General features: G+C 45.6%; 1 protein-coding gene across 6 annotated transcripts in view; it reads right to left on the bottom strand.

Moving 5' to 3' along the window:
• Positions 1-16,064, bottom strand: part of SYT9 (synaptotagmin 9) — an 87,198-nt gene extending 71,134 nt beyond the window's left edge. For 5 of the 6 annotated variants that reach the window (XR_013393180.1, XR_003706859.2, XR_013393181.1 and 2 more), the window contains exon 1: positions 15,609-16,064. Coding sequence is in view for 3 of the 6 variants with exons in the window: in XM_028730527.2 (XP_028586360.1) it covers positions 15,609-15,756 (148 nt within the window). In the remaining 3 variants the exon portion in view is untranslated. The remainder of the gene's footprint in view (positions 1-15,608) is intronic. The other variant, XM_028730550.2, reaches the window with a different exon arrangement.
• Between the last annotated feature and the right edge of the window lie 7,136 nt (positions 16,065-23,200).

Below are 23,200 nucleotides of genomic sequence, written 5' to 3'. Positions count from 1 at the left end.
GACTCACACCAACAGCTGTTCGAGCGCCTCCGTGCCGTGCTGACCAGGTTCCAGGAGGCCGGGCTCAAGGTAAAAAGGGAGAAGTGCCAGATCGCCGTTCCACAGGTAGAGTTCCTGGGCTATCTTATCGATGCCTCCGGTCTTCATCCAACCACAGCCAAGATCCGCGCTATCCAGCAGGCCCCCACTCCAAAGAACAAAACGGAGTTGCAGGCGTTCCTGGGGCTGCTGAACTTTTATAACATGTTCCTGCCCCACAAAGCCACAGTGGCTGAGCCTCTTCACCGACTCCTTAGCACTAAGACGCCTTGGGCCTGGGGTCATCGGGAGACGGCGGCCTTCAACGCGGTCAAGGCTCTCCTTTCTTCGGACAGTGTGCTGGTACAGTACAGTGAATCCAGGCCGCTGGTCCTTGCCTGCGACGCCTCACCTTTTGGCATCGGTGCTGTCCTTAGTCACCGTTTTCCAGATGGAAGAGAAGCACCGCTCGCCTACTTTTCCAGGACACTATCTCCGACGGAACGGAATTACAGCCAGCTCGACAAGGAGGCATTGGCACTTGTGGCTGGAGTGAAGAGGTTCCATGAATACCTCTATGGCAGGACTTTTGACCTCATCACTGACCACAAGCCACTCCTGGGCCTCCTCGCCGGTGATCGTCCAACTCCACCGGTCCTCTCACCACGCATGCTGCGATGGACTGTTTTCCTGGCTGCCTACCACTACCGGCTCATCCATCGCCCGGGGAAATCGATGGGCCATGCCGACGCCCTCAGCCGTTGCCCTCTTCCAGCATTTGTGGAAGACCCGGCTCCAGCTTCATCGCTCCTTCTGATTGAGGATCTTCCGGAAGCGCCTGTATCAGCTGCCACTGTGGCCTCCGCATCTGCCCAGGATCGCACCATCAGCCGGGTGCTCAACTGGGTGTGGAGGGGGTGGCCACAAGGGCCCTTTGCATCGGAGTTCCAGCCCTTCGCAACCAGACAACATGAACTCTCAGCACATCGCGGCTGTCTGCTGTGGGGAGACCGCGTCGTGATTCCCCAGGGACTCCGTCAGCGCGTCCTGGAGGCTCTGCACGTTGGCCACCCGGGAATTGTCAAAATGAAGGCGTTGGCTCGGTGTTACGTCTGGTGGCCTAATATGGACGATGCCATCACTGCCTGGGTGTCTGCCTGTCAAGCGTGCCAGGAGTCGAGGCCTGCACCACCGGCAGCTAAGGGACACACCTGGGAGACGCCAAAGACACCCTGGTCGAGGGTGCACATCGATCTGGCTGGCCCTTTTCACGGCCGGACTTTTATGGTAGTGGTGGACGCCTATTCCAAATGGCTGGAGGTCGCCCTGATGCCCTCCACCACTACCGAAGCTGTCATCCGGGTGCTGCGAGGCCTGTTTGCAACGCATGGGTGTCCTGATGTCCTTGTCTCTGACAACGGACCGCAGTTCACGTCAGGCACGTTTGAGCGGTATCTTTTGGGACTGGGCATCCGCCATGCCCTAACGGCACCCTTTCATCCATCCAGCAACGGGCAAGCGGAAAGAATGGTGCGCTCGACAAAAGAGGCACTGGCGCGCCTGGACCGGGGAGACTGGCATGAGCGGGTCGCCGAATACTTGTTCGTGCAACACATCACCCCTCATGCGGCCACAGGGAGGAGTCCTGCTGAACTGCTTATGGGCCGCCGCCTCAGGTCACCGCTCGACCGGCTACACCCAGACTTTGCCGTGGCTGAACCCCCAGGCTGTGCCAACGCACCACGGTCATTTGTCCCAGGAAACCAGGTCTTTGCCCGGAACTATGTGGGGGACATCCCTTGGGTGCCAGCCACAGTAGTGGGAGTCACTGGACCTCGCTCGTACCAGGTGGCACTCGAAGACGGACGCTTGTGGCGACGGCACATAGACCAGCTTAGGCGCAGGGTTGGGGACTTGGACACTACCGAGGTGCCCCCAACTGCGCTTGCGGCTCCAGAAGAGACACGTACAGATGGCGAGGCCCCACCTACACCTCCCTCGCAAACTGCCAGCGTGGAGCCGAACCAAGCCGTTTCAGAACAGACTCGGACCACTCCACTTGCGGAGGCTCCACCCGCAGCAGCGGATCCAGGGGAGTTGGTGCCAACGCCACCTAGGGTCGCACCACAGCCTCAGCGAGAACTGTGTGGCCCTCCGGACTTGGCTACCAGTCCCCGGCGGTCTGGCAGAGTTTCCAAGCGCCCAACTTATTTAAAGGACTATGTTGTTGGACAGGTATCACTGTTGGTCTAAGTATGGGAAATGTAACCGATATGCTTTTGTGCTTAATGGAACCATTACGCGTAGTGCTGTATATAAGGAAACCATTACGATTGTAACTAACGCCTTATCTCGGTGGGGAGGGGTGTTATGTAGTGTAGTTTCAACCTGGGCCAACAGGGGGATACTGTATATAGTTTTCACTCAGGTCTGTAGATAGTTTTCACTCAGGTCCGCGGCAGTTATTTTAGGCGGGAACTCTGGGCTGTTATGGTTACAATGTGACAGCCGGCTGCCTATAAATACAGGCCGGCTGAGCTGTTCACTGTCAGTTCTATTCCAGCTTACCAGAATAAAGAGCTACTTGAAGAAATTGCTGTGCCGGCTGCTATGTCAACCCACGACTTAATACATCCTAAGCCTCAGCTTGAAAGAGTTACTCCACCTATAAACCCACAATTCCACGCTATCTCGACTTTATAAATGTTCTTCCCCTTCGGCTGAAATTTGTCATGCTTAAATTAATCTTTAAGAGCTCATGCCGTTATGAAAATGTTTGACCAAAATCAGTTGAATCACTTTTGAGTTATTCAAGCATAAAATATTATATATTTTCCTTCTTTAAAAATTAAGGCATCTTTTAAAAGAAAAGGTTATTTCTTTTAGCTTATTTCAGCTTCACATTTGCTAAGGATTTAACCCCAGTTAAATATTCTTCAAATTAAACAAAGGCCTATGAAGGAAGTGAAATAGGCCACACCAAATGTCTGCAAGGGAACAATTTCAGGGCATTGTGGGCATTTATTCCCCAAACATTTTCCTAAATCCTTTTTACTCCAGCACTGTTTACAGCCATTATTTCCCTATGCTGTGCAGCATTATTTAATTCCTCTAATCTCTACTTCATCTCAGCCAGTCAATAGGCATGGAGGGTGAGGTAACATCACAGAGAGAAAATATTATATTGAGAGCAATTCCCCTTGGACTGGTGATTTTAATTAGGAACATAATGCCCCTCTGAGCTGCCAAACCTCTTGAAAATTGAGGTGAGGGTCCTAAGTGGCACAGGTTGCTTCCTTTAAAGTGGCGTCTTACAAGCTCTTTGCAACTACATTGTGCTGCATGATTCCAGTGGCAAGCTAGCTGACTTCAAAGCTGCAGGTGAAGGATGTCTGTCTGCTTGTGTAGACTGAATTCAAACCAAACCTGCAAATGGACAACTTCAAATGGGCTCAGTGGTAGTGCTGATCAGCTGATAGGCACTATCAGTGATTCCCACTTGCTAAGGAACAACTGGGAGTGCCCTTTCAATTCCCAATTGTTCCCCCCAGCTACATCTTGACCTGCCCCACAGGTCACATGGGGCCAATGGATGTGCTTTGCAGAGAATGGATTTGTGGGCCAAATTAGATCCCTGTGGCCTAGAGCTGTCCTAGCCAATTACATGCCCCACCCCAGCACAATTTTCTTTCTAAAGTGGCAAAGTGCTTGCAACCTGCCACATTAAAAGGAGGCGATCTAAAGTGTGATCCCTCATGCTTTCTTGGAAAGTCACTAACTAAAGAGGGCAGGGGCAGCAGCTGCAATCCCTCAGATTGCCCAAAGGGAGGCATGGGAGTGTAAGGTTGCATAGACTTGGTTATCCTTACTTAAGCCCTGTTTGAAAAATCCAGTCTCTTATTCATAAATATCACAGAATCAATGGATGCCTAACATTCATTATTTTAATGGTCCTGACAGTAAAACTGTCTTTGTAAGTCACCAATATCTGGCTCTGATAAGTCAGTAAATTTCAGACCCAGCTGAACTAAGCTTTTCTCTTCTCTTCTCTTCTCTTCTCTTCTCTTCTCTTCTCTTCTTTCTTTTCCTTTCTTTTCTTTTCACTATTGACCCACCTTCCCGGTCTCAGCAACCATGATCCACCGGATTCCACCCTAGTTCTTCACCTGTTCCAGAATATGGAGTGCCAGTTTACTGAAATTTAAATGTGAAAGCCCTAAAGTTACGTAATGGTACTAACACAATGGACAGCCCCAGAGCAACTACAGTGGTACCTCGGGTTAAGTACTTAATTCATCCTGGAGGTCTGTACTTAACCTGAAACTGTTCTTAACCTGAAGCACCACTTTAGCTAATGGGGCCTCCTGCTGCTGCGCCACCGGAGCACAATTTCTGTTCTCATCCTGAAGCAAAGTTCTTAACCTGAAGCACTATTTCTGGGTTAGCGGAGTCTGTAACCTGAAGCGTATGTAACCTGAGGTACCACTGTAGTGTCATCCAAATTGCAAGTCAGGACCAGGTCACATGTTGCACAGGAATAAGCTTCTTCCCCACTTATATGGCTAGGCTTCTCTGCTAGAAATATTCTGCTCTATGACAAGATCAAGCAAAACACACCCCACCCACTAGCTTTATCAAGCATAATGCAAAGCAAAAGTGAATTAGGTATTTTGTGCACATATGATACACATACAGTAAGAGGATGTGCAAACAAGAGAACATTCAAAATACATGCTACACAGGGTGTTTTCAGTTTTAGTTTTCCTGTTGATAATTTATGCTGCTAGTTTATTCCCCCGCCAGCCCTGCATGCAGAAATAAGAGCACACATATACAAGTAAAATATTAATGACAAGACCCTGATTCCACTGGCATAAAAATGTCTCTCACAGTTCATTCAGAGCCTATCTGACATTCTTGACTTTGTGGGGTTTTTAATTTCCTAGATCTAAGCATCTGCTCCTAACTTGAATAAATGATCAAATGTGACTTTTCATTCCTTTTGCTCATAAGCTCCCAAAATCCTATATCCTCTGTTAAACCAACAGCATCTATTTACACTGTAATTTGTCAGAAGCTGTTTTTAATATAAATAAGTAGCAGCGGGCCCACTGGCTTGTTTTCTGGGCTTCAAAAATATGCAGCCCAGCATGGCAATAAGGAAGAGAAAGCTTTATTTGGTTTTGGTAGTCTCATTCTTCCACTCAGTGTGTCATTAATGAAATTCAGCATGATTAATGGTCTGGCCTTTCTATTTATCATCCTTATCTGCATAAGTATTTCCCGATCTCTCTTTTCATCCTATTCTGGGGCTTCACCACAGTCTCCTATGACCTTTATGAATTTGTAATGGAAAGTTCCTAGGGTCAGATCCTTACTAGTTTCTCAAGAAAGAGGCCCATTCTGGGGGAAGTGTATACAGCACAGCAGTTGCTAAAAACCATTTTTCATGGCTGACAATCTCAGGTCACACCTTTGGTCCAGGTCATGCATGCCCACCAATGTTAACAGGTGCTACCCTAGTATTACTAGAGAAATCGCTCACAGTAGTCCAAATTATTTGATGGGAATTGGAGTGCAAAACATCTGGATAACTCCAGGTTGTTATGCGCCTTGTTACTCCTACACTCTGGAGATGGGACTTAAGAAGCTGCTACTGCACTGAATACAGCCATTGCATACTCAATGTTCCTGCACTGGCTCCATGTCCCTGGTATTTGTTGGGCAGGTGGGGTTGAGGATACTTGCAGGAAGATAGGCATCCTGTAAATGTTACTACTTGGACAATTTACAAAATGCCCATATAACTAACACACACACACACACACACACACACACACACACACACACACAAAATGAGTAGCTCCAACTCCACTCTACCCCAACTAAAAAATATGCAGAAAATTGAGGTCCAAAAACCCAGGTAAATAATAGCAATAGCAATAGCAATAGCAATAGCAATAGCAATGCTTGGCTCTTAAAAACAGAGAATATGCAACCTTCCCCCAACCTGGAGTTATTCAGATGTTTTGCAGTCCAATTCCCATCAGATATTTTGGCTCCCACCACTCTTCCTCATCCAGCCAGTCCCTGACAGCTACACTCCTTACCAACTGCTGTTCCACTCTCTCTTGAGTACCTTTGCTTGACTAAAGTGTACTCTTTGAAAATGTCTCTTGCTTGCCTGCATGGAGGGCAGTGTGTGTGTGTGTGTGTGTGTGTGTGTGTGTGTGTGTGGAAACCTGACTTTTCCATGGCTGGAATGCAGCCTACTATGAAAAAGTAACATATCTGCTGCTCCACCCATTTTGCCTCTGCCCCCCCCCCCCCGCACCGTCATGCAACTCCCAGAAGTTTGCCCACATGGAAGGCAGCCCTCGTCTTCCACAAGGGGCACATTCGACATGGCACTATGGACTCTGACCATTTAAAAAGCTGATAGAAGCTTCTACTGTAACTACAGCTCTTGCACCGATGCAATTACCTTAGAGGGGTAATTACCTTAGAGGGGTAAACACACAACATCCCAGGGCATGGTGCGAAGCTGCATATGAGGTTACCACCTTGCTGAAGCTAAGCAGGGCTGGATGTGATCTATGGGAGACTTCCTGGGAAGCACATGTACACTGCCTTGGGCTCCATGACGGAAAAAGAGAGAGGATATAAATGTAAGAAAATATCAGATAAATTACCTGAGACTTTTCCTTGACCAGCCAACACCTTTAAAATTGGCTTATTTCAAACAAACCATAGTTTAGACTAACTACAGTTTATTGGGTTCGGACAAAATGACAAGCTGTGGCTAATCTGAAACGAAAGCTTTTGATCTTGTGATCAGAAGCAGGGGGGAAATGAGACTGAGGCTTAGTGCAACTCATTCCCATCATGATAAACTATATGTTGAAACCAGCTCAATGACAGTGCTACATTTCTTCATTTCTGTAAAAACAAACTGATGCTTCAAGATCAGTTAGGCTGAATCTGTACTCATCATATTTCAGACAGTAGCTGGTCAATATTTACAAGGGAAATGACAGCTTAACAGTAGTGCATTGCCATAGTGCTGCCTGCTGCTAGGGTCACATGCTGTAGGACTCTGTGTTGGCCAGCAGGTAATGGCTTTTCCTACCTGCCTTGCCTATTCTCCAGCCCCGGGAGCCTTCATAATGGAGCTGTTTCCAGAGGAAGAACTGTGAAGGGAAAGATACTCTTGTTTGCCATCAGCAGGTGGGTGGTTTCACTTGTGTTGCCCCACCTCCAGTCTGAAGAAGCCACAGGCATCATGTGGATGTGTTTTAATGAGATAAATAGAGTGATAGTTTATATGAGTCAAGGGGCGCAGAGAGTCTGTGTATGAACTTAACAGTGCTTTGTTTCTTTTTTGGCTGCTATATTGTTAATGTCGTTAGTATTGTTTTATAGATTATAAATGCTGTATTGATTTGCTAAATGCATAATATGACTTTTGCTTTAATTGTGATGTTTGACTTATTCTTTTAGGTGCCACTTTGTTAACAGTGTTTCATAGAGTGTAACTGTTTCACCGATGATCTGTTAATTATGCTATATGATTTATGCTGTATTTGTGATGTTCGATTATGTACCATCATGTTATTGTTATTCCTTGTTTGTAAACTGGGATTTACAATTGGGATTCATCTGAATGAGAAATATATACACTAATCAAAGAAATATAACAAATCAAATAAATCGTTTTACATTAAGCCAGTGTTAAAAAAAAAAAATGTTTACGGGTACTCTCATTTTCCTGCTCATACTGAAATACTGTCCCTCAATGAGGCCAAACTTAGATTCACAAAATGTTTAGGGGTATGCGTCCCCCTGCATTCCCCCAGGTAAAAAAGCACTGCATTAAGATATGGATACACATTTTCTGCACAGTGAAGGATCCTGCAAGGGCATGTGGAAGTGAAACAGGTTTTCCATACATGCATCCACCCTGCCATACATATGGAAGCACATTCCTAGCCAGGGGCGCTTGCTTGTAAGAGGCTCATTCTCACTCAGGAAACCATGGGCTTTAAATGAAGTATTGATTTAACTGAGAACTCACCATGTGCAGTGTGTAAAACAGTAGTAAAAATGCTTGCTCTTCATTTATTTTATTCATCTGAAACATCAACCATCTTATATACTTCTTAGCAACCTTCCCTATAATGACCAAATCTCCTAATGCAAAATTTTTTACCTGAATTAAGCTAAAATATTAATAATGTTGGAGTCAAGCTACTAATTAGAAAGGTATTTTTTTCCTCAGTTGGCTCCATGCTGTTGCCACCATTCTTCCAGTCCTCGAAAACCTGAAGAGACATTCTTCAGAGCCCATTAATTGCCTTCTACTAACTCAATGAGACGGCTTGTCTGAATAAATCAAGCTGTCTTTGGCCTGTCTACTATTGATGGGTTTCTGCCGAGCTACAGAGAACACTACCTTCCCTCTTTTTTTGTAAACTCAATATATTGTTTTCCAACTAGGATGAGACATTCGACTTCATGGCCAGAAAAGCACACAGCACAGGGATTTCTTTTAATGTGTTCTTCACACAGTGATATTTCAAGCACTGAAAAGTGAGTTAAATACAAAGTCCTAAAACATGTACATATCACTTCATGTATAGCAACAAATATAAAGCCATGTGAATGCATATATTTTACTTTGAAAGCACAGAAGTGTATCTCATTATTTAGGAAAGCAATGTTTCAAGAACCACCCCAGAAGGTTGTATTTATACATGGTTTTATTAAGCCCCGGCATCCACAGCAAACAAGACCTGTGCATATTTCTGTACTGGAAGATGCAACAAGGTCCTGCATACATAGGGCTCTTAGCTGAATGTCCACACTCTATGAGGACTGCGTGTACAACCCCCAATAATATAATATAAGCCAGGGATGCGGATGGCGCTGTGGGTAAAAGCCTCAGTGCCTAGGGCTTGCCGATTGAAAGGTCGGCGGTTCGAATCCCCGCGGCGGGGTGCGCTCCCGCTGCTCGGTCCCAGCGCCTGCCAACCTAGCAGTTCGAAAGCACCCCCGGGTGCAAGTAGATAAATCGGGACCGCTTACCAGTGGGAAGGTAAACGGTGTTCCGTGTGCGGCTCTGGCTCGCCAGGTGCAGCTTTGTCACGCTGGCCACGTGACCCGGAAGTGTCTCTGGACAGCGCTGGCCCTTGGCCTCTTGAGTGAGATGGGCGCACAACCCCAGAGTCTGTCAAGACTGGCCCGTACGGGCAGGGGTACCTTTACCTTAAACCAGGCAAACAGCACCAAACACAGTCAACACAGGTACATTTAGCCTGGAGAAGAGGAGACTGAGAGGAGATGTGATAGCCATCTTCAAATATCTTAAGGGCTGTCACAGGAAAGTTAGGGTGGGTGATATATCGTTATTTATCTCTTATCAGTATGAACTCCAGACCGCAATAAAGGTTTCATATTTTTTCACTCTGTAAAGCAGCACTTTACTGCAAAGTAAATGGCCATTTCCTGCCTGCCCATCTGCAAGGCATAAGCCCCTGCCACCACTCAGCTGCCTAAAGGGCTTTACTTTGCAGTAAAAGCTGCTTTCTGCCTGCACAATCTGCAAGGTGCAAGCCCCATGCCTCTTGCTAGAGACAGACCCAGCATAACAATAGGCTTCCTTGCTGAGGCAGGGAGATTTTGATCAGCAAAAAAAGTTTATTTTCTCCCCATAAGATTCACGTTGCTTTGAGGCGCACACCTTGCCTCTTGCTAGGCAGAATAGAGACCCAGCTCGATATCCAGCTAAGAACGGTATCAGGGTCTCTACTCTGCCTCGCAAGAGCCACAGTGTGGAGCTTATTGGCAGAAAAAGAAACTTTGCTTATTGGAATTTTTGTTCCTCAGCAGTGCTGTGGGAGAAGATTCCGTTCTTCATTTTAAGATCAGTGTGGCTTGGCTCCAGCTTCTGTTCTGAAAAGGATCTAGGGGGTCTTAGTAGACCACAGGCTTAACATGAGTCAACAGTGTGATGCAGCAGCAAAAAAGCTAATGCTATACTAGGCTGCATCAACAGAAATATAGTGTCATGAAGGTAAAGGGACCCCTGACCGTTAGGTCCAGTCGTGGACAACTCTGGGGTTGCGGCGCTCATCTCGCTTTATTGGCCGAGGGAGCCAGCATACAGCTTCCAGGTCATGTGGCCAGCATGACTAAGCCACTTCTGGCAAACCAGAGCAGCACACGGAAATGCCATTTACCTTCCCGCCAGAGCGGTACCTATTTATCTACTTGCACTTTGACGTGCTTTCAAACTGCTAGGTTGACAGGAGCAGGGACCGAGCAACGGGAGCTCACCTGTCACGGGCATTCGAACCGTCGACCTTCTGATCAGCAAGCCCTAGGCTCTGTGGTTTAGACCACAGTGCCACCCGCTCTATTTTGCCTTGGTCAGACCACACCTGGAGTACTGTGTCCAGTTCTGGGTGCCACAATTTAAGAAGGATATTAATAAGCTGGAACACGTGCAGAGGAGGGCAACCAAGATGATCATGGGTCTTGGAAACCCAGCCTTGTGGGGAACGGTTGAGGGAGCTGGGTATGTTTAGCTTGGAAAAGAGATTGAGAGGAGATAAGAGTAACCACCTTCAAATATCTGAGGGGGTGTCACCTGGAAGATGGAGGCAGCATGTTTTCTCCTGCTCTGAAGGGGGAGGACCCGAATGAATGGTTCCAAGTGACAAGAAAGGCGATTCTAACTAAACAACAGGAAGAACTTTCTGACAGAAAGAGCTGTTCGACAGTGGAAAGGACTCCCTTGGTAGGTGGTACACTCTCCTCCATTGGAAGTTTTTAAGCAGAGGTTGGATGGCCATCTGTAACCTAGTTTTCAGGCGACATGTGGCACCTAGGCCAGGCTTTCTAGCACTGATCTACACCAGTTCCAAATCTGTTACAGGGCCAAGTTCAAGGTATTACTATGGGTATATAAAACCCTTAACAGAACAGTAATATATTCTCCAGAAATCTTTAATGGTTTAGTTAAGGATGTTATCGCTGAGTAAATTTTCATTTAATTATACGCATCAAATTTAGATTTTTATTTTTTAAAAAATATTTCCCCAGATTATTATAAGCTCCAACCTTATTTCAGACATGGTGATATACTGAGGTATCGCAATGTTTAGCTGGCAATATATCGTGATATTGAAATATTTGCTGGTGAGATGAATTGGATTGACCCTTTCCTCCCTCTTAAACTAGCAGTACTATTAACAGGTTATAATCATAATCACATGAATGTGGGTGGACTTGTGCCTCCATCCTTTTTCAGTTGCAGATGGGGCATGTTGGGAGCTATTATTAACCACATGCTACTTGTGAGACACCACCTCATTATTTGTTCTCAAATAACCACCTCATATTTGTAAAATCTATACCCCACCTTACACCTATACCCCAGCTTACATTTTATCGATGGAACCCTCTTGCCTGCAACTACAAACTATCAAAGGTTTTAAAACTCAGCTAACTTATATTGCAGCTGACTGAAGCAATACCAATATCCCCACTAGGATATGGCTAAAGCTGTATGTACAAGAGCACTGTGGATGGCAGAGAAAGCCTTTCAGTACAGTCCAAGTGAAAAGCATCCTGGACATCTCAGAAATGTCACTTGGAACTCAGGAGCATGACAAAGAAAAGTGAAATGGTATTTCTATGAATTCCTTTTGACAGATTTCTATCAATCACACCAAGTACAAACTAAATAGCTATAGTTTAACTTGTGAAGCCCATGCTCAAATTGTTTTACACCTGCCAACTTAGGTTTAACTTTATGTTTAAGTGCTCTTACTTGAAATGCTTAATATTATTTTAAATAAAGGTTGTGTAAACCCTACTAAAACTTAACTTATTCTACATTAATTTTAATGCAGGAAATGGCTCAACAAAATAAGTTTGGTTTGTGAATAACCAATTAATCGACTGCTTGTGGCAAATAACTGTTGTTTCTGGATGACCAGACAAGGAAGCTTAGTTAAAATGGAGAAAAGTTAGTTCTTGTAATGTTGTCAATGTGCCACAAATGCACAGGTGTGCATTCACTGGTGATCTAGAAAACATCTCCATGGATTGATCACTTTTGCATACATACTCACAGGCCGTATTCACTAAATCAAATGGTCCTGAACCTTTTGAGAACAAGGATCCACCTTTAGCCCAAAGATGCAAAAAGACCCTATTTTTAATTCCACACTATTTACTTGTACAGTGGTAATGTTGCTGTTGCAACCCACCAAAGGTCAGTCCACTACCCAGTGTGCCTCTCAACCCAGCAGGTGAATACCAATGGATTATAAAATAGTGAAGAATTTGTATAATGTAGCAGCCACTCAGCATCAAATGATAAAACTGTGGGCACAACTGTACAGTAAAATCAGTGGAACCTAATTTGCTTCTAACTCGCCATAAAGAAAAGTATTTACTCTGTTTCCAAGATTCAGGGTTGAGTGTCAATTCTTATTTAGCTAAAATGGGGGCATCCACACACAAGAGGAGGTATCAGCAGTCTTAAGGAAACCTCAAGGTTTGCAGATGTACAAAAAATGTTTAGAAGAAAAGCACCCCCAGGGCAGGTGGGGAACCCAAGAACAGCCCAACACAGAACAAGTATGTTCAATAGCCACAGAAAATTGGAAAAGAAAATGGACATGGCTGCTCAGCTTCAAGAACTGCTGATCAGCTAGCTGAGAAACAAGGCAAGAAGATTAAGGGAGAGAGTAGAAGGTACACAGTAATATCATTAGGTCTTTTCCTCCATTGTCCTTCAGTCTACTTGTCACTTTCTCCTTCATCCTCTAAAAGGAATGAGGAAAAACAGACACAGATACGAGAAGTGTAGAGAGAATCTTCTTATAGTCTAAAGAGAATTCATTTGCTGGTTCACACCGAGAAGCTATTTTTAAATGTTGTTAGGAACAGAAGAAGTGAGAGCTTCCCAAAGAAACCAATGGAGAAATCCAAGGTTTCCGTGTAACCAGGATTGGACACCAGTGTAGCTACCACATCCCACCTTCCCCAAATGCAACTCATCGTCACCATATTGCAAGTTGGAAAGGCTGTGGATGAGGAAATGGTTTATGACAGGCCTGCAGTGTAGTTCACGTGAAATACTGCAGCTTAGGCTCTGAGGGATCTACAACAACTCTGTAGTGATGGCCAGGACTATTAGACCCCAATGGAAGGTTGGATTTGAGCTAAATGAGGAGTTTTCAACAGCACTGCTGCAGTATTATCCATTGCCTTTATTCCCACATTGCTGGTTGGCTTGAGAAATATGGAGTGCAGTTCAGTGTTGAATCCTCACTGCAGACTTACGGGACACAGTAGTCTTCTGTTAACATTGCTGGACAGAGCTACTGAGGCTGCTCTGGATTTCCAGTCAAAAATACCCTATACATCTCAGGTTGAAGTAAAAATCCAGCTCCTTAAGTTTCCCTCTGGAGCCTCATTCCAGGCCAAATCCATCAGTTCAATTGACTTGCATTCCCCTTTAAATGTCCAAGAACTAACAATATAAATAGAACATACATGAATCAAGTTCCAAGTTACAACAGGGAGGGACTCCTGTATTCGATGTTAACCCCCCCCCCCAATTCTACTTAGCCACAGGCCCTGGTAACACCTGTGGCACACTGTAACATTTTGTTGCAGGGCGCCATTTGTAAGTAAAGCTTATTAGTAAAGTAATCATCAGAAAAGCCGAGGCAAGTATTATATGCAATGAGAGCACTTCATGTGCATCATATTGTGTTAGGTGCATGATCTACGCTAGCCCTGTGAACAGTTATGCTTCCAGTGCAAATGGGTTGAAGAGCAATACGGACTAAAGACTTGTGCTTGGGAGCTGCATGTGCACTAGGTAAAATTTCACGCAGAGAAACAACGCAGATTTAGCTTAGGCCTTTGGTGATTTATCTTGATACATGTGCATATTTGGATCAGGAAGATCTCCGATCTTCTTCAGCAGCCACAGAATGGGTCAACATTCTTCCAGAAAGTAGAGCACAACCAAAGCAGCTGGAGGTGCTTCTTTAAGAAAGAAACATTTAAATCAGAACGTTTATCAAAAAGAAACCAAAGGCACTGCACTAAAGACATAATCCAACATAAATCCCATAATCAGCCCCAAAGGCTGGTATGCAGTCTCTCTGGCAGGAAACAAGAGGGAGGGGACTCAAAAGCTTGTCGGCGAATAAAAAATGCAACCATGGGACATAGTATAGGATTGTTCCTAAGAAAAGCAATAACGTAAAAACCCATCTGCTGCAAAGTATAACATCCTGCCTCTACCTTCCACCCTGCAACATCTTAAATGTGTTTATGCACAAGTCAATCCTCTGTGATTTCAGTAGGACTTATTTCCAAACAAGTATGCTCAGGATCAGAGCTCAGTAGTCATTTCAAGACAGAAGAGAAGCACCTATCAGTTTAACAATTCAGCATGCCCACCTCACTTAAATCCTGATCAAATGAACTTACCAAAGTTAGCAACTAGCTTTCAAATAGCTCAGGAAGCAAGCAACTTCTACGCTACCCAGCGAAAGGATTACAACTAATTAAACAGTGGTAGCATTCCTTTGCTCCGTTAGTCCCAATACAATCAGCCCCTGCCCCTGAAACATGTTTTAAAGAAAACAAGGTATGCTGCCAGTTGATTTCCATAATGAAACCAAAGGTACAGAGATGTGTTATATTGCAAACGCTTATATTACTCGTAGGAGATATAGAAGAGCAATTTAACGCTCTGTCACATTTTATTTGATTGTTGTGCACGTGCGCGTGCTTGTGTAAGCAAGGCAAAGAAACAATTCCTGTAAGATCTGAATAGCTTAAGAGCTACCCAGCATGTGATGCCTTTTGAACACACTGCCCTGGTCCCACTCGGAGTTCAACCAGAGCCACAGCCATGATTTGGTTCCTGGAGATGTGTTGATTCCGACAGTCCTGCATACGTGCTGGTCTTACAGCAGCAATAGAAATTCACAGGATCTAAAAATAGTTCAGAGATGGTACTTTAACTCTGCCCGATGACCATGTCTGCAACGCTGTATACACACACACACGTGTTACATGGGAACAACTCTCACTCAACTCCCAGGGCTTCTCTCTGAGTGAGCAGGTCCAATATCAGAATGCAAACCCATGATTCTAAAGCTATGCTTAAGAGCAAGTTCTGTGAAAATCAACAGGATTCATTTCTGCATCCATGCAAATCAGCACGTAAGATTCCATTGAAACAATGGGTTTGGCGCCTAAATGTGACTAGGGTTGGGCGCTGCGTCTAGGAGGACGGCGGGCTCTCTGGCTGCACAGACCGGGAACATCAACCCCGGCCTCACCATTTAGGAGTAAAGTCCTGGTCGCCTCAAAATCAGGGCGGAGGGAGATTTCTGAAAAATGGAGGGATGGGATCAGGCAATCACTGACGCGCCACCTCTCCAAACCCAGCCTGCGATGGACGCCTATAGATTTCCGACGAGGGAACTGAAGCCCCTTGTCCCGCTGAAGTTCCTTCCCGGCCCCCCACCACCCAGGATCGCGGCGCTTACCGGAGTCTGTGGGCCGGGGTCTGCCGCTGTCCCGCAGGTAGTAGTTGAACTCGAGGCAGCGGTCGTTCTCCACCGTCCCGTCGGAGCAGAGCTCGACCAGCAGCTTCAGCGCTTTCTGGCAAATCTCGTCCTCCCTGCCGCCAGGCATCGCCCCCCAGCATCCTTGTGAGTGGAGAGGAGCTCTCCGGTCGCTCACACGCGCTTCTTCGGCTGCCGCTGCCGGCCGCCCGCTTGCCGTCGCCGCCGAGGCAACTCGGGAGACGCCGGCATACTGGGAAGAGGGAGCAGCAGCAGCAGCAACGCCGCCCCTCCTCGCCGCCGCTGCCCAACTTCGCCTGGCCGGCCTCGGCACTGTGCAGGAGCCGCCACCGCCGGGCGTGACCACCCCGCCCGCACGAGGAGGAGAAGGAGGACCCCGCCACCAGTTGCGCGCAAAGCCAGGCGCCCAGCCAGCCGCGCCTCGCTCGGCTCCAGGCGGCGCCCGAACGGCTCTCCCTGGCGGCCGCGAGCCTCACTGCAGCAGCCCGGCGCCAATAGGGAAGGCGCCTCCTTCCGCTCAGCGCCCAGGCTGAGGCGAGCTCGGCGTTTCCCCGTGTCTCCCCTTCCCGAAGATTGTCAGCTATCGCATTTCTTTCTCCGCCCTTCTTTTTCTGGAACAACATGTCCCTGGAGACCTGACGTTCTGAGCACACACGTGGAGCAGCTGCCTCTCCTCAAGTACGTGGGGAGCCACATGAAGAGAAAGTGCTGTTTTCTTAAGGCAAATAAAGCAAAGCTGATTCCTAATCTTGGTGCTTTTAAAAACAATTCTCTCATAAAAAGTTTCCTTTTCGCAACACAGTTTTCCTTCACACACAGGTTCTCCGCCCCCCTCAGTCTACAATGTGCAGGCTTTGGTTTCTGGGCCCCTCCGTACACCACGCAGTGGGCCCTGCAGGCTATTGTGAGGGGGAAGCCCCACAATTTTCCCAAAGAACGCGAAGCAAAATGCTTCTCTTCTTCTTTATTCCAGTGAAAGGTCAAGCCACACAAAGCCTCTCACCCGCTTTTCGTCAGCCACTTTAAAAATGGTGGTTCTGTTTTTCCCAGGCATGCACTCCCAAACTGGAGAAGTGAGAAATCCTCCACTGAACATTTCAGTGTTTCATTTTGCTAAGTGTGGGGGGGGGGGACTGAAACAGACAAAATTTGCCGCACATGAGGTTGTTTTTCATTTGATCAAAATAGGTTAAGTATTTTCCAACTGGTTCAACTGCACACATATACCTGCTAATCCTTACTTTAAAGTACCAGCTGGTGCCCCAGAGGAATCTTACCACCTGCTAGGCCCCCCCCCCTCCATTTTGTGAAATAGCATGAAGTAGTTTCACATGCTGGTGCATACATACTGCTAAGTAATACTATGTATTTTCAGGTTATGTTGGGTCACATCATGGAGGCACGGCACGCTTATTTATTTCCCCAATTTATACTTTGCCTTTCCACTTTTAACAGAGTGTTCAGAGCACGATATAAATTGTGATAGACAATATAAATCGTTGAGAGGGGCTGGGAGCTGGGGGCACTGTTATATGGGGGTTCCGCTCCTTTCTCCTGGGCTGTGTCCAGAAAGTGGTGTTGGGGGATGAGTGTTCAGACCCTTGGGCTCTCACTTGTGGGGTGCATTAGGGACCCGTCCTCTCCCCCATGCTTTTAATATGTATATGAAGCCGCTGGGAGAGAGCATCAGGGGGTTTGGGCTGGGTGTTCATCAGTATGCGGATGTTACCCTGCTCTACCTCTCTTTCAAATCAGAACCAGTGAAGGCAGTGAAGGTCCTGTGTGAGTGCCTGGAGGCGGTTGGAGGATGGATGGCGACTAATAGATTGAGGTTGAATCCTGACAAGACAGAAGTACTGTTTTTGGGGGACAGGGGGCGGGTGGGTGTGGAGGACTCCCTGGTCCTGAATGGGGTAACTGTGCCCCTGAAGGACCAGGTGCGCAGCCTGGGAGTCATTTTGGACTCACAGCTGTACATGGAGGCGCAGGTTAATTCTGTGTCCAGGGCGGATGTCTACCAGCTCCATCTGGTACACAGGCTGAGATCCTACCTGCCCGCAGACTGTCTCGGCAGAGTGGTGCATACTCTAGTTATCTCCCACTTGGACTACTCCAATGCGCTCTACGTGGAGCTACCTTTGAAGGTGACCCGGAAACTGCAATTAATCCAGAATGCGGCAGCTAGGCTGGTGACTGGGAGTGGTCACCGACACCACATAACACTGGTCCTGAGAGATCTGCATTGGCTCCCAGTACGTTTCCGAGCACAATTCAAAGTGTTGGTGCTGACCTTTAAAGCCCTAAACGGCCTCGGTCCTGTATACCTGAAGGAGTGTCTCCAGCCCCATCATTCAGCCCGGACACTGAGATCCAGCGTCGAGGGCCTTCTGGCGGTTCCCTCGTTGCGAGGTTACAGGGAACCAGACAGAGGGCCTTCTCAGTAGTGGCGCTCCCACCCTGTGGAACACCCTCCCTTCAGATGTGAAGGAAAAAAGCAGCGATCCTATCTTTAAAAGACATCTGAAGGCAGCTCTGTTCAGGGAAGTTTTTAATATTTAATGCTGTGCTGTTTTTAACACTTGATTGGGAGCTGCCCAGAGTGGCTGGGGAAACTCAGCCAGATGGGTGGGGTATAAATAACAAATTATTATTATTATTAAATAAAAGACATGGCAAGAAGCACATTAAAATCGTAACAATCCTCAGTTCTTCTAATAGCAAACTCAGCTACTGAGTACTAAGAGCTGTGGCCAAACCAAGACCACTAAAAACCAAGCAGCCTCCTAAGGGCAATCTCAATATTTTCAGAAGTATGGAATAAAAATAATGTTTACAAACAGTCAAGTGGGAGCCACAGAGGGTAAAATGGGGTATCTTGGCAGAGGACATGGCTGGCAGGAACCCTAAACAGGAGCACTGCAAATGACAACATTTTGTTCCCAGTGGAGAACTTGCTGGGACACCCAAACGAGCAGAACTGAATTCTCTGCGCATCAGCTGACAGGCAAGGAGTTTAATCCTTTTCAGCAGCAGGACCCAGCCATGCCTCTACCTGCCCTGCCCATGATGCTACTTATCACATCAGATGTGAGGCAAATGGGGGCCAGGTTTTGAGAACACACCATGGGGAAAGAAGCCTGGTAGGTGAAATTTGTCCTGCCAGCTGGAAGTTCTAATGCTAATTTGGGGCCAAGCCTGGCAGCCAGTAGTTCTTCAGCTGCCTCTTTTTTCTTTCTGTACAATGGCTGAGCAAGAGAAAGGTGCTCATGTGGGCAACTCTTCATGCAACCTTCTTGTGTTTCTGGTTTAGCAATTTGGCACAAAGCTCAGGAAGAGGGTCCAGTATGAGAAGGAAAGGAATGAGAATTGTACATGTAAGATTTTCTCATGTAGACCTTTTAAATCCAGAGATGTCCCCCGTCTCCTATGCAGAACTGCTAGGCTATTAGGGGGGCTGTGACTTCCTAGGATATATATATATATACCTTGTGATACCTGATTTGGGGTAGTTAAGGAATGGCTGAAAACTCAATTCTGCCTGGGTATTGTTCAGAACAGCACAATCATGGTAGAAACAGAAAACCTGGGAGGGAGTCGGAGGAGAAAGAGTATAAGTTTATGTTTGGGAAACACACACAGAGAGGATAAAATGTCAGGATGATACTAACACCATGGGTAGTCAGCAATTAAAGGAGATCTTCCTTGTTGATTCTTGTAGAGGAGGAGGCCGTTCTTCTGCACAATTCTGCTATAATATTTATAAACAGTTGGTGAAATGCCATATGTTTTCTATGTCTCACTACCTACTCCCATTCAAAAATCATTACAGTCGCTCAACTAATTGTTTTGCAATTATTTTCTATAAATAATGCATGCGCAGACTGCCGCTTCTGACTGTTGGAAGGAAAAAGCCTCATATTTTACAACATTAAACAAACCCCTTTTGGTTTAGGAACGGAGATACAAACAGCTTTTTATACAAATGGAGAATGTGTCTGTGCCTAAGTCAGGAATAGTCTTCAGTGTGTGCCACATCTACTTGACCTATTTTAAGGTACGCAGCATTTAACCATGAGCTGCTTAGCACAGACTGGATGCAGAACCACCAAGAACTCAAGAGTCCCTTTAAAAAATAAATAAAGCCATCAATCACCCAGAACCCAGTGGTATGTGTCTGTTGTGATATACCGGTAATTTGAGAAGGATAACAAGGAGTCTTAAAAATCTCTTTTATATCACAGGTCTGCGAGAGATTGCTTTTAAGATGGAAAGGTGATTATGACAGTCTTTATGACAGTTTATTCTCTTTAAGTTGAGGGGAACTTTTCAACTAAACCTTCAAACTGCTTTTAAAACCCTCACCTGCACCCATAATCTGAAGCAGCAAGGTAGAAGTGGTTAATGACATGTTCTGCTCATGCATCATGGAACATACTGTAGGAGCGTTAAGTCTCTCCATAATAAGGCTCTGACTTTACTGTAACCAAATATGGAAGTGGATCCCTAGGACACAACATAGGGAAAGGTGCAAATTTCAAGAGGTATTTCTGAAATTTCCATACACTAAGGGGAAACAGCTAGAACAGAGAGAGAGAGAGATGAAAATGGTGGAAGTAAAGCTCTGCCTTTTACTCAAGAGCCAAGTCAGGTATCGGTATTGCTGGGCATCTGCCAAGGCCAATTCAGGGCTTTCGCTGCTGATACTAGAAAGTTAAAGGTGCCTTACAGCATAAATTCATACACCAAATGCAAGAACACATAAAAACTATCAAATATAGCAAGATAGTGACTATCTTCTCTACCACGTTTCAGTTATATTTTTGTATGCCCTTTTTATTTCCTATAACAGTACATGCAAATGGTATTCTTTTCAATAAAAGCAGATTTTGGTTAAAAATACCGTAATCAAAACTACTAAAAACCACAAAATACCATAAAACTAAGAGTAGATTCAAAGAGAGAAAAAGGGAAAGGAAGCATAAAAGTAGGAGAGACAAACTTCAGCCAAAACTAAAAGTCAGTGAATGCACTTAAAGCCTTAATTTGCTCTCCTGGGGCTTAAAACACAGGGGGACAAACAAGCCATCTAAGCAGGAAATTCCACAACCTGACTGCCACAATAGAAAATGCCCTGTCTTCTGTCTCAACTAATTGTGTCTCTGAAAGTGATGGGACACATAAACAGAATGCTCTGGTGCAGCTTTCCCCAATGTGATGCCATCCAGATTTTTAGGACCACAACTCCCATCAGCTCCAGCCAGCATGGCAAAATAGTGATTCCTGTGGAGCACACCTATGAAAACTGCATTGGTTGTTGTTCTGAAAACTGATGTCCTGCTCTGATGTTTAGTGTAGTGCATGGGCAGCAATTTATTAGCTTGGCCTTGGGAAGTGGTCAGTCACTCTCTTTCCTCCACCAAATGGATCAGTGCTGTGATAGCAGTGTGTGTGTGTGTGTGTACGCGCGGGGGGGGGGGGGAGGGAGGGGGGAGAGGGAGGGAGGGACACACACACACACACACCGGTACATAGAGAGAATGGTTTGTAGTACCGGGCAAAATCTCTTAGTATTTGCATTGGGGGAAATCCCCCATTGGCATCAGCAAGTAATTTTCCCCCAATGCAAATGTTAGCATAAGAGAAGTGACCCCCCACCCCCACCCTCAGGACAGTAACAGGGAAGAAAATGGTAAAAAATTCCTCTTCCCATCTGATAAGATCCCAATAATTACTTTCCCCTTCCAACTGATGCTATTAGCATCTTTAGAAACCTTCATGAGATGAATTGAACATCACCTCTAGTTGGATGGACCCTCAGTCTGAATATTCCTTGCCCTAGGATGATACTGTAACGTAACTACAGTGGTACCTCGGGTTAAGTACTTAATTCATCCCGGAGGTCCGTACTTAACCTGAAACTGTTCTTAAACTGAAGCACCACTTTAGTTAATGGGGCCTCCCGCTGCCGCCATGCCGCCGGAGCACGATTTCTGTTCTCATCCTGAAGCAAAGTTCTTAACCTGAAGCACTATTTCTGGGTTAGCAGAGTCTGTAACCTGAAGCGTATGTAACCTGAAGCGTATGTAATCCGAGGTACCACTGTACTCATATCAAATCTAGTGAGGAAGCTGGTCTCAGGAAAGTGCTTTTTGATGCCTGCCTGGCTTGACAGAACACCCAGCTTCAAAAACAAAGAACAGAGGGGGAAATGCGCCAACTCTGCTGAAATCCACTAACCAAAGTTTCCTCAACCAACAATACCAATGTTTGTGTAGAAATAGGTCTGATCTTCTCAGCTTGACTTTCCTGCTTTGCTCTATTTATTTGAAAAATGAATTTGGTAGCTTGAAAATGTGTATCTTGTTACTCTTATTTTTTATTTATTTTAAAAGATCCTCAAAGGGAATTCTGCATTCAAGTTATTTTGAGATGATGGTTTCAGGAGCTAGTTCTTTTTGAATGAGAAATAGACTCACTTTGGGAAGAATGGTTTTAGAAAAAGTATTTCTAGGACAGAAATTTTAGATGCCAAGTATAACTCTAGCAGTGCAAGTCTGTGGTTGCCTACCCAGAAGTAAGTGACACAGAGTTTAATAGGATTTATTCTGAGGTAAATGGATAGAGGAGTTCAGCATATTTCCAATAAATCACTGGAAGTTGGGTTATTTCACCTAGAGATGATTCATTAACCATTAAAGACACCTTGAACTCAGCACAGATCTGCTGTGACGCCAAGTATTTTTTTGGGTGCAGTGAGGAACCTTGGATTTTCTACATTTCCATTCCAAAACCAGTTGCTTAACACACTGTGGCCTTTAATAAACTTTGCCAACCCATTGGATAATTGTTGGATGCAGTGCTTCAGGGATGCTAGAGATAAATCGGCTTTCGAGTTTGGCTTATTTGCTACTTTTCTTTATCCCCCCTTTTTAAAGCATTCTATTTCATTGAAGCAGGTGCCATCCATTAACATCCTTTCAGGTTTCCCAACATAATACCGTGCATCAGTTTTCAGAACCATAAGCAGTGCAGCTTTCATAGGTTTTCCTCCATGGGAGCCCTGTAATCTGCTTGTGTGTCAGAATTAGTTAAACAGCATTGCAGGGTTCTGCTTGATGAATGATAGCTAGGCAACTCCAACACAGCATGTCCTTATACAACCGTAGACTGTTTTGTCTTGCGTTGGGCAAAGGCAACTACATCCAAATTACTTAAATACTGCAAACCATCCCTAAAAGCCCTGCTGCTGGTGCATTTGGAATGTATTTCTTTGATAGCAGATATTCCATCATTTAGACTAAGAAATATTTCTGGAAATGATTCTGGAAAAGACTAACATAAAGAAACTACCAGTAAGTGGATTTGAACCAATTCTACCCCCCGAAAAGCCAAGTTGAATTTTGCTGGCAGCTAAAATCATAAACCAGCAATTCAAGCATGGGATTGGGCGCTATCTAGGGAGGCTGGAAAGTGTGGGGGGGTGGCTTTCCCTTCCTACACTGTTATACATTATTATTACGCAAAAGCAGCTACACTCTGGTTATGATCAGGCA

Source organism: Podarcis muralis, chromosome 1 (genome assembly GCF_964188315.1).
Source record: "Podarcis muralis chromosome 1, rPodMur119.hap1.1, whole genome shotgun sequence".
Classification (NCBI taxonomy): Eukaryota; Metazoa; Chordata; class Lepidosauria; order Squamata; family Lacertidae; genus Podarcis; species Podarcis muralis.
The sequence above is the reverse complement of the archived record's forward strand: the minus strand, read 5'-3'. Positions and strand labels throughout refer to the sequence as shown.